Below are 16780 nucleotides of genomic sequence, written 5' to 3'. Positions count from 1 at the left end.
CTTTAGAAAGCAAGCTGACGGCCTAGAGATGGGAGGCCGCTCATGCGGAGCACCATATGGACCGACGTCGCGTTGAAGTGTTCCTAAAGCCAGCTTTTCCTGGGGAAAATGGAATTTAGTGCCAAGAGTTGTCCCTAATATCTGGTTGGACTGTACTAATACCTTTAAAAAAATTTCATTTGTATTAGAACATAACAAATACTAATTTTAAAGGGCAGTTCTTTCAGACATAAACTGTTTTCTTGACTCTCAATAGATAAATAAATTATTTTTTCAGGGATCTTATTCTCGTAAGTTAAATATGAAAATTTTGTCAAATAGGAAATTTCTTATAGTTGTTTTTTTAAAATGAGTTGTATGTTCTAAAATATTCTCTCTGATTGCTTTTAGGTTACCTAGGGTATGAATTAATACAGACTTGGAAACTGAAAGAACTTAGAATCAGCATTTTGAGGTAAATATGTACGTACTGAAGTAGTGTTAAGGTTTCCCCATTTTGCTTTGTTAACTGATTAGCAAAACAAATTTGTGTCTGAAATGAGAAAGTTCAACCTCCACGTGAATGTCCTTTAAACAACTAGACTAGATGTCGAGAAGAGACCACTGCCCATTTGCTCTTCCTGACCTTGTGGTAACAGAGGTGTTGCAGGAAGTTAATGAGCATAAATGAAACCTCGTGTCAAATCTAACAAAATCAACATCTGTTAATTAAATTAAGCATTTCATCTCGAGACTTTATGCTTCTTTAGTTTTTGATTTATAATCTCTGTTTGGAGAACCACTCTTAAATTTCCGTTTCTCCACAACGTTAACACCGTTGAGCTGTGTTGCTGAATTCTTTTATTTGTAAACAAATTCTGTAAAAGAGTTTATCGTGTGGGTTTAACTGGTGTTTGAGTTGTGTTTTTAATTTCATTTTGGGAAATTGGAATTGCTGGTGGATTTCATACACGTGTTGAATACTTATTACTAGTGATTTGGGTCTCAGCCAGGTCCCTCTTCTGATGGTTTTCTTTATTTCTTTTGTATGTGTGAATTTAGGAAATAACACGTACTTATCCTTTGATTTATTTATTTTCTAGTTGCTATCTTTAGAATTTATTTACTTTGTTTGATTTCCTCGTATTCGTTTTGAAATCTTTTCCTGAACTTTTCTCCAGCTTTTTCTTTCTCCCAGATCTCTGGGAATTAGGCTTGCTATTGTTGCAGCCCGTTCTCGTGTTCTTTGTTTCATCCTAAAATAACCCAAATGTCCTTTGTTTGAAATTTAATATAAAATAATGGCCCGTATTCAACTCTTCTTATCAATAGGGCTCTTTTGTAGATGTGTTTATATTCTCTTTAATACAGGAGTCTTAAACTTGGCTATTTTTGCATTTATTTTTAGAGCAGAAGCTTGGGCATGCTGTGATTTTCCAAAAAAACTGCTATCACAATGTCAAAATGCAGTTCAGACAACAGCAACACAGAGATCTCAAACATTAAAACGGTAAAGCTGTGATTGATCATATGTGGGAAGAGGAAGAGAGTTTATTCGTGTGTTTTACCAAGTGATTTCTAAGTGAATAGTATGTGGAAGCTGTGAAACAACCTCAGCCATTTCATGAGTGTAAATTGTTTGACCGGAAATGTAAAGTCTGTCATTGAAAAGCAGTCACGTGGAGTTGCTGTGTTGGCTCTGCTGCAGCAGTTACCCATAGTCAGTTAAGCTATGAAACTGTAGAACTTTCACTTACCAGCAGGGATTCAGAGCTTTCATTTAAGGCCAAGTTAAGGGGGAAAAATCTGTTTAAACACGCCAAAGAAAGTAAAAATTGGCAAAATTATAGGGTTTTCTGTTTTCACGTTATTGGATTACCTGTTGAATTTTTTAATCTTGGATTTGCTTTCCCTGAATAGAAAGTATATTACTGATGCCAGGCACTGTATACTAAATGAATGAAAATGAATTTAAATATTCTGACCATATGGGAAATATAATTGGGAGGATCGAGTTACTGTCCTCCGTTTCCTTGCAAATCCTCTCCTGCACCCACCCCCACCCTTCAGGGTGAGTAGGAATGGGGTGGGTGTAAATTTCTAAACCAAATAGAAATATCTTTGGATTTTTTTTTTGAATGATTCTGTTCTTTGCAATATCATGGGGACATCTATGAATCTCTCATTCAGTTTGTCAAATATTTATTTAAATATATGTATGGTACATTGTACCAGGAAATTTAGGAGCTGCAAAGAATGACACACATCTTGTTCTTTGGAGCATGTGTGGCAGTAAAAGAAAAAGGTGTGTATATACGTGTCTCTGTGAATATATTCAGCGTGATGTAAATTATGAAAGGTGCATAGAAGGTGTTTGAAGGTTTTTATGTCACTCACATGGATGCTGCTTTCACTCTACAAACCTACAGTGTGTGTTTGCGATGTCCAGGATGTGGTTTGGTACTGTGGATGACACAGATAAACTCAAGGAACTCCTTGTCTGTTTGGTCATATTTATTTATTTAATTTTGAAAATTCTTTGTCTGGAAATAATTTCAAACTTACATGAAAGTTTCAAGAATAAGAACAGGACAGGAATATGTGCCTTACCTCTTTGCCCCATTCGCTTTGTCGGTTGCACACACTCTCTCTCTGTGTCTACCTGTAGTTTCTTTTTTTGAACCATGTGAGAATAAGTTGCGTACATCATGGCCCTTTACCCCTAAACACTTCACTGTATGTTTCCTAAGAAGAAGGCTGTTCTCTTACGTAGCCATCATGCAGTTATTGGCTTCGGTGAACTCAACAGCGCTGTTGTCCACAGTTTTATCAGCGGACTCCGTAATGTCCTTAATGGCATTGTCCTGCAGTAGGGGACCCTGTCTGAGATCAGTTACTGCATTTAGTTGTCATGTCTCTTTATAGTCTTCTTTAGTCTGGAACATTTTCCTAGTCTTTCTTTGTATTTTATGATATGGATATTTTTGACGAATATAGTCACCCCCCTTTGAAAAAATAGAACATTCCTCTCATTTATCTTGTAGACTATGTTTCTGGAGTTGTCAATTATTATTATTACTGATATTATCTATACGAGGAGAAATGGTGGCAGTGGTAGGGAGGCGGGGATGCTGCTGCTTCTTGGCTGTATGTGGTTCTGGAGGGCGGAGGAAGATGTGTTTGGGGGTTTACGTTACTGCCCTCTTTTCTCCTTTGTTTTTTATTCCCATCCACCACCAGGATGTAGGCTTATTTCCTGATACCTTCCACCATGTCTTTGATTGGTGTTGGGTTAGCATTTGGGTTGGGTCAACAGTGAGGAGTGAGGCTTAAGGATAAATCATCCTTTAGTGAGCAGCCTGTAGAAATGGAGGAGGAGTGCCGAGGTATCGCAGGCGTGGTAGCCAGGTGGTGGGTGCCTGCAGATCTCAGCTGTGGGCCTTCACAGTGTTGCATCTCAGGAAAGTAGGTAAAACAGATTTCACTTCAGGTCCTTGACAGCTGTGCTGATTAAGAAGCTTGAATGATGAGCCTGAGGACATGCATCCTGTGGGCCTGCGGAACTGAGAAAGTGGATGCTAAGTGTGTAGTAAGAGGAATGGCTGTTGGGCTCTGGTTCAGCAGAGACTGAGCAGATTAATTCTCATGGAGAACACAGTTTTGTCGGATCCAGGGGAAGTACTAATGTGATGGGCTTTCATACTGTACTCTGGAGTGCTGTGCCTGCCGTCTTCCTCGGAGAGGGTAATGAGAATTACAACCTGCCTGGTCCCCGGGCCGCCTGCCTTGCCAAGGCCCTTGGCTCCTGCAGCCGTTGGCTCCTGTACCACTTAGTTGAGATTGCACCTGTGTTAGCTGGATGTTGAATTCTTGTTACCTGAATTAATCTCTGAAATCAGAATTTGGTATTACGCCTCTGCATCAAAGGCTCTATACTGGACACTTCTTGTTGGATTAGATGCAGCAACTTAAAGGCACCGTGTTGTACCATGGGTATAAATTTAACATGTCAGGAGAATCCAAGTTTTTGTTGTCAAGGAACAAAGAGTGGGATTCTTTCTTTCCAGTTTCATAGAGTGATAACAATGAACACTCCGAAGCAGTACAAGGGAGAAAATTCCATTTACTGTGGGGCAAGTAAATTCTGCTGACAGTCAGGAAAGCTAATGACGGCCTTTCATGTAGAGATTTGAGACCCTAACCCCCTGTCTGCAGATTAGGAATTTTAAAAACACTCAGTTTTTATTTTATTTTATGTTATCAAATTTCTATTTAAAAAAGAATGCATGAAATACAGAAGAGTGCTTAGATACCGTGAAGAAACTTCCGTTTCCGGGAATGGTGAGCTTTGTTGTAGTTTGTCTGGGATATGTCTAGTTTTAGAGGTATGTATTTAAATAGCTGGTGAGCTGTGCAACTGTGATGGGTTGTCAATTGAGAAAAAGACCTTCCGTGTTTATGGTCTTTTGATACAATGACAAAATGATGGCAGGCATTTGAATCTTACCTGTGTGCAGGCACAGTGCTAAGTGCCTTCCTTACATTGTCTTATTATTTTATGAATAATAGCATCATAGAATTTATGAAGAATGTTTGAAATCTATTGATGTATGTATTTACCTGTTTTATATATATACCTATATATTTAATAAGGCATCATTCTATACATATTTTCTTTTAAAGGTATATTGTGGACGTGGTTCTGTGTTGGTAAATATAGATATGTATTATCTTAATGGAGTCAGAGTAGTCCCTTACATAGCTATACCATAATTTACTTAGCTAATTTTATTAATACACTTTAAAGTTGTTTTTTGTTCTTAAGTAATAATGCAATAAATGTTCATGTACTTATCTTCGTGCAGCTGTCTACTTCGTTTAGACAAGTTTCTAGGTGTGGAATTGCTGGGGTGGAGAGGATAGAATGCTTGACTTTTAAAATGATCCTCTTAGATCAAGAAAAAGCTGAAACAATTATAGGGAGAGTTTGAAAAGGCCCATAGGAATGATATTCTGATGTTTCTCTTGTTTCTGTACTCTCTTTTGTTTTTAACCCTGCATGGTTGTGTAATGGTATTCTTTTTCCCTTTTGTAGTAAGCTGTGCTAGAACAAAAATGCAATGAAAGAAACACTGGATGAATGAAAAGCCCTGCTTTGCAACCCCTCAGCATGGCAGGCCTGCAGCTCATGACCCCTGCTTCCTCACCAATGGGTCCTTTCTTTGGACTGCCATGGCAACAAGAAGCAATTCATGATAACATTTATACGCCAAGAAAATATCAGGTACTAATGAGAACACTAATACTGGAGCATTTTCACTAAAATAGAGTAAATTAGCAGAGAGTTGACACAATTTATATAAAACTCATTTACCTTTTCAAGCTTTCCTCTTCTGATTAATTTTCTCATGCCAAATACTTTTGTTCTTAGTAGTCTTTTTCTTCCCTAACATCTGCTGGGTAATTGATTTGATAGTTTTATTTGTGAAGTTTCTTACTTTTTTCCCTCTGAAACCTCACTGTCCCTTAATGTCCATTTGGATGTGTCTGTCCTCATGAGATGTGTCGGAATTGAGATTCGATTGAACAGTCCTGAACTGGCAGAACCACAGTTTCTGTGAATTTAGTCATTCATTTCACTCTAAAGAAGTATTCTGTCCATGCAAAATAAGTCTTACAGAAATTGTAAACGCCATTTCAAGGCTGTTTACACAACACAGCTAAATATAACAGGCATTTTAATGCCTGGATTATAATTCTTATATAAAGATATGGAAAGTATGTTTTTTGGGAAATTTATTGGAGGAAGATTTTAGAAAAAATGAAATCTCCTCAATTAGAACAAAATCCAGTTTTCTGAGTTTGGTACTTCGTTAAGAAGTGTGTAATCTTTCTTCCCACTGTGTCTTTAGGTTGAACTGCTTGAAGCGGCTCTGGATCATAACACCATAGTCTGTTTAAACACTGGCTCAGGGAAGACGTTTATCGCAGTACTACTCACGAAAGAGCTGTCCTACCAGATCAGGGGCGCCTTCAGCAGAAGTGGGAAAAGGACGGTGTTCTTGGTCAACTCTGGTAACGAAAAATTCTTTTCTCAAATTGTGTGCAGGAAATTGGATGAGATTTTATGATTAAGCATATTTTTCCTTTGGGTATTAAGTTAAATTATGAAAGTTTAGAGAGTTTGATGAGTAAGGTGCTTGTTGAAGCTCTGATAGGAGAAATATCATTTTGTTTTATTTCTTAACTTTATGCTATTTCTCTTAAATATTAACCATTTTATTTCTCAGGTATTAAACTTAAGCTTTTCTCTTAAATGTAATGGCATCTAATTCTTATTCTGCATTTCTTTACTTTGGGAACATAATCTAATCTGAGTTGTTGCAGTTGTTTTGTTTTCTTTTTCTTTCTTTCTTTTTTTTTTGCTGAGGAAGATTAGCCCTGAGCTAACGTCTGTTGTCAAATCTTCCTCTTTTTTTTTTTTAGATTTTATGTTTTTCCTTTTTCTCCTCAAAGCCTCCCAGTACATAGTTGTATATTCCTAGTTGTGGGTCCCTCCAGCCGTGGCATGTGGGATGCCGCCCCAGCGTCAGTCAATGAGCGGTGCCATGTCTGTGCTCAGGATTCGAACTAATGAAACACTGGGCCGCCTGCAGTGGTGCACACAAACTTAACTACTCAGCCACGGGACCGGCCCCCAAATCTTCCTTTTTTTTTGCTTGAGGAAGATTAGTCCTGAGCTAACATCTGTGCCAATCTTCCCCTACATTGTATGTGGGTTGCCATCACAGCGTGGCTGACGAGTGGTGTAGGTCTACACGCAGGATCTGAACCCACAAACACAGCCGCCAAAGGGGGGCCTGCCAGACTTAACCACCAGGCAGTGTGGCTGGCCCAGAGTTATTTTGTTTTTGACATTTTAGCTTCACAAAGTATGTCAAAAGGTGTTTGATTATGAGATAGGTAGCTTTTTGATTTATGGTTTTGCTATACCAGTTGTAGAAACAAAGTTAGATACGTCTTACAAGTTAAATATTCAGTAAGAGTTTAAGATACTGGTTTTTATGTGTTTGGGATTGTATACTAAGATAAAAAGCGTACCATGTGAACCTGAGCCGCTGGGGTACTAATATAATCGTGTTGCCCCTCTCCTTTTTTTTAGATTGTCTCAGCATGTGATGTTCTCATGTGCTTTAAATACGTATTAGACTGTCTTAACTTTTTAGTGAAATGATCTAATTTTATTGAAGAAAACAGGAGGGGTGGATCTGGAGGGGTTACCATTCCAGCCTAGGAGTTACCATCTTAGGTTGGTGACAATCAGCTGCAGAGGAGGAAGGTGGCGTAAGGTTCTCTGAAGGACAGAGGCAGGTGGTAAGTCTAGTAAGTGCATTTTGGAGGATAACCTTGGAAATATTTTAAATTGGCTATCAAAAAAAATTGATGATTAGGTGTAATATGTAATAATAAGGATTTCCTTAACTTTCTTAATCATTAGTAGTCCAGAGAGCCAACTGGCTAGGATTTCTCATATTTACATGGAGCACTATGTTTGTAATCAGCCAACCAGGTTGCTCAGCAAGTGTCAGCTGTCAGAACGCATTCGGATCTCAAGGTTGGGGAATACTCAAACCTAGAAGTCAATGCATCTTGGACAAAAGAGAAATGGAACCAAGAGTTTACTAAGCACCAGGTAAGACTTGTAGAGAAACTTCACTTCATAAATTCCTGTAGGTCGTTGACGTGGTTTATAAGATGACCTGTGGCCTTGGTTATCTGAGTTAGGATTGAAAACTCTACTTTCCTGTGCCTTGTCAGCCTACAAACCAGCCCTGATATGCTCTTTCTCACTTTAGCTCATCCTAAACCAAATAAATGATTGATTTATGTTGCTCTTACTTCATGGAAAAGAATCACCTTTACCATATGATTTACTTGCTTGAAAAACACAAATTTCCACAACCTGTTTCCAGCTTGTAGATAACCTGCTTTCGGAAAATTTACCCTTGAGTCAAATGTCTTGAAACTGGAGAGGTTCCTTAGTTGAGATCTTTGGTCTTTGACGCAGACTTCCTCTAACTTACACGTTTCCGTCTAGCCAGCATGCGTTGAGGGCCTTTTGTGGGTCGATGTTGGTGGATCTGGAGTGGTGAAGAGATGCTTCCTCACCTTAAGCAGTCCGCAGTCTACTGGTGTGTCTCACAGACTGCCTTAAGTCCTCTTTAATAAAGCACGTAAATGTCCACAGAGTGACAAGCTGTAAGAAGAACATTCGGTTTGTGTCTTCTTCCAGGAAACCAGTTGGTTCAAGGGGAAAAAAAAGGAAAAAACAGTGTGAATTGTTTTGTGATTTGATTAAATTGACAGGTCTCATCAGTCAAAATAGGCTGTAGAAACCTGAAAACCTGAAAGAGATTTAGTAGATTTATCATAAAACATGGTCTCCATCATCAAGAGTTTTTTGTCATGGTCTGTTTCCACATTTTCCTAACTCTACTTCTTGATTCCAACATATGAGCTTCCATATGTTTAGAATTTTTAAATTTTGACTAATGAATTTCTTAATCCTGACCTACAATGCAGTGGTTCTGTAATGTGATTTCATGTAAGTGCGTCTAGGCAGGTGAATGGCATGTTTTGTGTGCTGATATCAGTTTTGTTTTAGGTTCTTGTTATGACTTGCTATGTCGCCTTGAATGTTTTGAAAAATGATTACTTATCACTGTCAGACATTAACCTCTTGGTGTTTGATGAGTGTCATCTTGCAATCCTAGATCACCCCTACCGAGAAATTATGAAGGTAAGTTTTTAGATTTTGTCAGTCTTAATTCAGATCAAATTACTAAGTACAAGCAGTATTTTTATATATCAAAAACAATAGCATTAGTTACCAATTTTGTGAATGTGGTTCCAGAGTATGAAAAATAAATATTAATGTTCCTTTAAATCTGTAATCTATATAATAATAAAGTATAATAAATAATCTATAATATCTAAATCTATAGTAAAATTTTAAACATAAATAAATGAATTATGTAATTTGTCATGAATGAATTACATAATAATCTGCCATAGCGTATTTAAATGTGACTTTTTGATAAACAGATCTTTTAAACGAGCTACAATAATTCCATAAGCAATATTTTTAGTATTGTCAGTCTTTTTGACCTGTTTTAATATGGTAATGTCTCTTTTGTTATGACCTTGCGAAATGAATTCCTTACTGTCAGTATCTTTTATTATGTTAGCTCTGTGAAAATTGTCCATCATGTCCTCGTATTTTGGGACTAACTGCTTCCATTTTAAATGGGAAGTGTGATCCAGAGGAATTGGAAGAAAAGATTCAGAAACTGGAGAAAATTCTTAAGAGTAATGCTGAAACTGCAACTGACCTGGTGGTCTTGGACAGGTATGCACTACAATTGACTGGAGGTATGCACTACATGTGACGTGGTGGTCTTGTACAGGTATGCCCTACGATTGACATGGTGGTCTTGGACAGATACGCTCTACAGTTGACTTGGTGGTTTTGGACAGGTATGCTCTACAATTGACTTGATGGTCTTGGACAGGTATACTTTATGATTGCCATGGTGGTCTTGGACAGGTATGCTCTATGATTGACGTGGTGGTCTTGGACAGGTATACTCTACGATTGACGTGGTGGTCTTGGACAGGTATACTCTACGATTAACATGGTGGTCTTGGGCAGATATGCTCTACAATTGACTTGGTGGTTTTGGACAGATATACTCTATGATTGACTTGATGGTCTTGGACAGGTATACTTAGGATTGACTTGATGGTCTTGGACAGGTATACTCTACGATTGATGTGGTGGTCTTGGACAGGTATGCTCTACGATTGACTTGATGGTCTTGGGCATGTATACTCTACGATTGACTTGGTGGTCTTGGACAGGTGTGCTCTACGATTGACTTGGTGGTCTTGGGCAGGTGTGCTCTGTGATTGACTTGGTGGTCTTGGGCAGGTGTGCTCTGCAATTGACTTGGTGGTCTTGGGCAGGTGTGCTCTGCGATTGACTTGGTGGTCTTGGGCAGGTGTGCTCTGCGATTGACTTGGTGGTCTTGGGCAGGTGTGCTCTGCGATTGACTTGGTGGTCTTGGGCAGGTGTGCTGTACAATTGAGGTGGTGGTCTTGGACAGGTGTGCTCTATGATTGACTTGGTGGTCTTGGACAGGTGTGCTGTACGATTGACGTGGTGGTCTTGGACAGGTGTGCTCTACGATTGACTTGATGGTCTTGGACAGGTGTGCTGTAGGATTGACGTGGTGGTCTTGGACAGGTGTGCACTATGATTGACTCAGCTTTAAGGAGACTAGCCATAACTGATTTTAAGCCTGAGGCTCTTTCAAGGTGCCTTGCAGGTGGTACCTGTTTAAGTGAACAAACAGCTGTTAGAAAGAATGAGCAAGACTAAGAATCCTTTATCAGGACAGTTACCCGTGAATATAGGAACCTAAGGTTGTTTCCACAGAAAGGAGCAGATGGAAGTGTTTCTGCCTGGACAGAATATTGCATTAGCGTCAGCCTTTTCTGTTTGCTGATGTTGACAGGGACTGGGAGTTTGGACAGTAAATTTGTGTCCTTTTCTGTCAATGTGTGTGCTTTGTTTTTCTGACCTAAATGTCCCACATGATGCTTTGAAAGAACATTAAGTTGTGTAGAGAATTCAATGTTTTACAGTGTGCTTTAAAATAATTGGAAGCAACCTGTAGTTTTGAAAATGGTGTAAATTTCTGAGAAAGGTGTTGTTTATGATTTCTAGGTTTGTCTCCTTTTGAGGAAGTTGCTATTTTGAGTTTCCTTAAAATGCACACATAGCACATACACAACCTTTTTGATTTAAGTTAGTGGAAGGGAACCTATATAACTTAGGTTTTAAAATAAATGTAATTACTTTGATTCCTATTAAAATACCCTTATATCCTTATTAGATATAGTCTTTAACAAGGCTAACGAGTACCAAGTGGTAGTTCTTGGAACAGTTATAATAAACAGAGAAGAGTGACTTCTTGGCTTATGGAATTAACTCAGACGTTGGTTTTGAATGCTGGCTCCACTCATTTGAGCTGTGTGACTTCAAGTGAGTCATTTACTGTCCCTGAACCTTTAAAATGGTGTTGACAGTCGTTTCGGGGATTCTTTGATGGTCAGTTACATTTACACATGGAAAACACCTTGCAGTGCGCCTGTCATTTGGTAGGAATTTGGGAAAAGCTGTCTTTGTAGCATGGGAAGAAAAGGTAATATTTTTGATTCATGGAACTTAGGTATCCAAATGCCAAATGAAAGACCAGTCCCGTCGCCCTTAGGACATGCTGTTTCTGACTTCCCTGGGCCCACACCGTCTGTGACGTACAAGTCCAAGGCTGTGCTTTTGCTTTATCTGGCCTGAATCAGGTTGCCAGCCCGGCAGTACTGGAGGTCTTCAGGAGCAGGAGAGGTGTTAGAGCATTTCAGTAAAACTGATCAGTAACGTGTTGAATTTGGCGTTACCTAGTTCTCTAAACGTGACTCTTAAAGTATAAATTCCAGCTGAGAGTAATGAAAACTATAGTATTTAAATATGTCTTTACTGTATTTTTTTCTTTAGTTAATCATTGTATTAATTAGAATATTATGTGCCACGCTCATTGTCATAGTTCATGGAAGGCATGACAGATCCAAGGAATGATATCATAATGGATTGAAAGTTGGGAGAGCTTTCCTTACAAGGACTTGTTAAAAATACGTTAAAAATAAAATTAATATGTGCAAATGCTAAAAGTTTCCAATAGTATGGAAATGGATAAATTTAATAATACTTTTCCTCTATGATCTGTCCCCCATCCCTGTTTCTGCTTCTGAGAAGTAATCATTATTGAGTTTCTTGAGTATTTTGACTGACATTGTTCCTCATTCTGCCTGATGCCTAATGGGACAAGAGATGGAAGTCTGAATCTGAAAAACAAAACAGAAAACCTGGGATGATAATGAAATCAGAAAAGTCACAAAATTCTTTGATTGTCAGCCTTAAGCAGTCATTCCTTGAGACCTAACAGGCAAACACAGCACAGAGTGCCACTTTAGGAAGGCTGGTTGTGACCTGCCTGTGTCCCAGGGAGGTATGCAGACTGAAAATAGGAAGTTTTTTTTGGTTTGGCTATGTAATGGATCATAATGCTGTAGTGAATGTATTGTGGTATTGACAACTTTTGTTTCTATGTTAAAGATACACTTCTCAGCCATGTGAGATTGTGGTAGACTGTGGACCATTTACTGACAGAAGTGGGCTTTATGAAAGACTGCTGATGGAGTTAGAAGAAGCACTTAATTTCATCAATGACTGTAACATATCTGTACATTCAAAAGAAAGAGATTCTACTTTAATTTCTAAACAGGTAAGCATATACAAAGGAAGTATAGAAAGTATAATAAAAGGTTTCTGTTTATTTTTAATATTGAAATAAAAATATGCTTCTAATGAGGCTACTTTCTGTAGATTTTAGTTTAAGGCCTTGCCTTCTTATGTCTTTGGACATTTTTCGTTGAACGTTTCATATGGGGTAGAGTTTACTGTGACCTGACAGAGATTTATATTATAAAGTATAGACCTCCCAGATTTAAGGAGATGAGTTAGGATTTATGGTATGGTTATTTAAGTATAAAGAGTGAGTCCTTTTTTTCTTCTTCTTGGTCAGATGGGTTAGTTCCTGCTCAAACCCTCGGGCTAGACAAATGCCTCTGCTGTTTTCTTGTATATAAGTAGATATGAGCCTGTCCTCCCTGAGTGGTACAGCTTTGAGAAGAGATCCCTTAGGACAGTGGTCCTTAAAGTGTGGACTGCAGATCAGCAGCATCAGCATTCCTCTGGGACTTGTTAGAAATGCACATTGTGGACCCCACCCTTGACCTGTGTCGGAAGCTCTGGGGTGGGGTCCAGCTGTCTGAGATTTGACAAGCATTCCAATTATCTTGATGCATTAAAACTTGGGAGCTGTTATTGTAGGACTTTGCACCCGTTTGTCAATGTTAACACTGTATTGAGTCTGAGGCTTAATTTCTCTCCTGCTGATTTTTTCTGGAGCAGCAATGCCCAGACTCTCCTCTGCCCTTGAATTCTCATTAAGTCCATAGTCAACCCTTTTACTTGCCTGCAGAACTGGCGATTCCTCAGTTTTAGCCTCGCTTTGGATTTCCATTCTGCTCTGAGCTAGGGTTGTAGGTCCCGGCACTCTGGATGTAGATAAAGTTCAAGGAAAATTGTCTTCCTCCTCTTTGATACCTAAAGTAAAATTACTCCTCTACATAATTTCTTGCATATTTACCTGGAAGTCAGTGACTCAGTTGTACTTCTAACTAATCACAGATCTAAAAGTAAGTTTTATTAACCTTATACAATTGCATCTTTTAATTTCTGTTATTCGATTGTTTTTGCTGAAAACAAAAGGATGGTTCTGGGCACATATATATGAAAAAGTAGAGCTTGAAAAGGCCACTGGCCTCTCTCCCCAACCTTGGAGAATTAACCTCAGTGTTTATATTAGTAGGATACATTTATTTTGAAGGGCCAGATTGAAGACAGCTTAAATCCCGATTAAACCCCATATGAAAATGCTACATGGTTATTGTTTAGCATTTGGCTCTTTACGTTTTTTTGTAGATCCTGTCAGACTGTCGTGCGGTATTGGTGGTTCTGGGACCCTGGTGTGCTGATAAAGTGGCTGGAATGATGGTAAGAGAGCTACAGAAGTACATCAAACATGAACAGGAGGAGCTGCACAGGAAATTCCTACTGTTTACAGACACTTTCCTGAGGAAGATCCACGCACTCTGTGAAGAGCACTTCTCACCTGCCTCACTTGACCTGAAATTTGTAACTCCGAAAGTCATAAAACTGCTTGAAATCTTACGCAAATATAAACCATATGAGCGACAGCAGTTTGAGAGCGTTGAGTGGTATAATAATAGGAATCAGGATAATTATGTGTCTTGGAGTGATTCTGAGGATGATGATGAGGATGAAGAAATTGAAGAAAAGGAGAAGCCAGAGACAAATTTTCCTTCTCCATTTACCAATATTTTATGCGGAATTATTTTTGTTGAAAGAAGATATACAGCAGTTGTCTTAAACAGGTAAATCTCTAAGATTAACGCTTTTTTCTGCAGTAGAACAAGGCAGCTTTCTGTTTTGTGAAGTGATGTGCTGTAGTAGCATTAAGAGCTAGCGGAAGGGTTATGTAAGTGTCCTTCACTCGGCACTATCATAATTCAAGTGTAATGCTGTGCTGGGGTTCACAGAAAGGACGTTTACGTATGCAATAGCTTTTCCAAAAGGCTAGATTTGACATGACTGAGAGTCTTGTCTTTTTTTTTTCCCTCCCCAAAGCCCCAGTGCATAGTTGTATATCCTAGTTGTAGGTCATTCTAGTTCCTGTGTGGGATGCTGCCACAGCGTGGCTTGATGAGCGGTATGTAGGTCCACCCCCAGGATCTGAACTGGCCAATCCCAGGCCACCAAAGCAGAGTCCGCGAACTTAACTACTCAGCCACGCGACTGGCCCAGATTTTTTCTTAAAGGATGCTAATCTATTCTAATCCATCTAAAATAGAGAGCAAGGATAGATGAACTAAGTTAGATTAAAGTAAAGCATCTCTTGTTTTGTATTCAGTTGTTAGATTCAGTTCAGATATTTACTCAGCTGTGACTGTGTGTTAGGCATTGCATTAAGCGTTTCACACCAAGCTTTCTCCTTCAGGAAATCTTAGGATAAATTTCATCTGGGTATTATTATGGCTAGTTGTTTCTTTTTGTTGAGGAAGATTAGCCCTGAGCTAACTACTGCCAGTCCTCCTCTTTTTTGCTAAGGAAGCCTGGCCCTGAGCTAACATTCGTGCCCATCTTCCTCTACTTTATACATGGGTCGCCTGCCACAGCATGGCGTGCCAAGCGGTGCCATGTCTGCACCCGGGATCCGAACCGGCGAACCCCAGGCCGCCGAGACGTGGAACGTGTGAACTTAACTACTGTGCCACCGGGCCGGCCCCAGCTAGTGTTTTTTTTTTTAATTGAGGTTATGATAGTGTACAACCTTGTGAAATTTCATCTGTACGTTATTGTTTGTCAGTCACAGTATAGGTGCGCCCCTTCACCCTTTGTGCCCACCCGCCTCCCTCCTTCCCCCTGGTAACCACTAAATAGTTCTCTTTGTCCATGTGTTTGTTTATCTTTGTGTCTAGTTGTGGGGTTTTTTTTTTTTTTTTGAGGAAGGTTAGCCCTGAGCTAACATCTGCTGCCAATCCTCCTCTTTTTGCTGAGGAAGACTGACTCTGAGCTAACGTCTGTGCCCATCTTCTTCTACTTTATATGTGGGACGCCTACTACAGCATGGCTTGCCAAGTGGTGCCATGTCCGTTCCTGGGATCTGAACCTGCGAACCCCGGGCCACCAAAGTGGAATGTGTGCACTTAACTGCTACGCCACCAGGCCAGCCCCTGTGTCTAGTTTTTTTATGTTAGCTTTTTTTCCTTAACAAATGTTTATTCAAGTTTGCAGCGGAAAAAGTTTAGAACAACTGGATTTGCAGTTTGGATTGGTTCATAGACCACATATTAAAATTTTCTGAATCAGAAGAGAATAAAAGTGTTAGGGAAGAATTCCGAGAATATTGGCAAAGGTGATAATGAATCCAAATTAGGTTGTGGATTTCCATCCCTCCCCCTCCTTTGACAGAAGTTTATGTTTCCTGAATGCAGACCTAGCCAAAGAGCTAGACCTCACATTTGTGTCCGGTGGTCACTTAATGTATGGTCCTTTTGGTTTGTGGCTAGATGCTCTATTTTTTATAAGGGCAAAAAAAGCGCCCTTATTTTATACTTCAGACCATCTGATTTTCTACGAGATCCATTAATTGGCAAAGTTGATCACTAAGAGCCTTTTCTGCAAGTAGTGATCTCGGAGGAGAAATTAAGCTTTGTTTCCTGAGGCAATTTGAGATTTTTTTTCTAAACTGCTTCTGACTGTTTTGGGGCTTTGAAAACCTACTTGAGTAACGAGAAATTGGACTCTGGGGTAGTCATCTGGCGGTGTTCAGTCTTGTAATTTTCCTGGTCCTTGGGCCTGATCCTTATGATGAATACAGACTAAAATAACTTTAGGTGGTGAATTACACTGGAATCACAAGTTTAAGATTGGAAAGGGGCTTCTCTGACTACCTAATCCAACAACTTATTTTTATAAAAATGCGAAGGGGCCTCAGGAGGAAAAGTGATTTGCCCTGAGTTAAATTGCTAGTCAATGGCAGAGACAATTCTAGAATCCTGATATCCTGCCTCCTAGTTTCCAGTTCTCTCTACAATCATAATGCCCTGAGCGTCACTGAACACGGCCCTGTGCTTTCCGGTGGAAGACTGCCAGGAGACAGACCAGGGAGCATGACTGTCGGGACCATTTCTTAGAATGGGGGAAAGGCATTTCAGGGGTCAGAAAAGTTGCGTATTGGCGCAGTGCTAAGCTCGTTATAGACATATTCCCTGCCCCCATACAGGATGGTTTAAGAATTAAATAAATGTTCTGGGCCTTGAAGAGGAGGAATGGAGTTTCTTTTCTTCCTTTCCATTCTTCTCTGTATGTTTTTTTAAGGTTTATCAAAAATCAATCAGTTACTTTCTGTTGACTTTGAGGATCAGATTAATTGTGATCAACTTTCATAAAATGTGGCTGGAGTTTAGTGTTGGAGGATGAATCTGGAGCAGTTTGAGAGCTGACTTTATGGGCAACTAATTAAATATACAATAG

General features: G+C 39.3%; 1 protein-coding gene across 5 annotated transcripts in view; it reads left to right on the top strand.

The window, feature by feature from the left end:
- The window catches only part of DICER1 (dicer 1, ribonuclease III), a 70198-nt gene that overhangs the window by 18124 nt on the left and 35294 nt on the right, over window positions 1–16780 (top strand). For 2 of the 5 annotated variants that reach the window (XM_023628332.2, XM_023628333.2), the window contains exons 2-10: window positions 391–454; window positions 1388–1489; window positions 5075–5263; window positions 5892–6054; window positions 7542–7672; window positions 8645–8779; window positions 9228–9388; window positions 12215–12383; window positions 13646–14118. In XM_023628332.2, the coding sequence (XP_023484100.2) occupies window positions 5120–5263; window positions 5892–6054; window positions 7542–7672; window positions 8645–8779; window positions 9228–9388; window positions 12215–12383; window positions 13646–14118 (1376 nt within the window). In that variant the 5' untranslated portion in view covers window positions 391–454; window positions 1388–1489; window positions 5075–5119. Of the gene's footprint in view, window positions 1–390; window positions 455–1387; window positions 1490–5074; window positions 5264–5891; window positions 6055–7541; window positions 7673–8644; window positions 8780–9227; window positions 9389–12214; window positions 12384–13645; window positions 14123–16780 lie in introns of those variants that run through there. The other 3 variants (XM_070249793.1, XM_023628334.2, XM_070249792.1) reach the window with 3 other exon arrangements.

This window comes from Equus caballus, chromosome 24 (assembly GCF_041296265.1).
Source record: "Equus caballus isolate H_3958 breed thoroughbred chromosome 24, TB-T2T, whole genome shotgun sequence".
NCBI lineage: Eukaryota > Metazoa > Chordata > Mammalia > Perissodactyla > Equidae > Equus > Equus caballus.
Note: the sequence above shows the minus strand (reverse complement) of the source record. Positions and strands in the feature narration are given on the sequence as shown.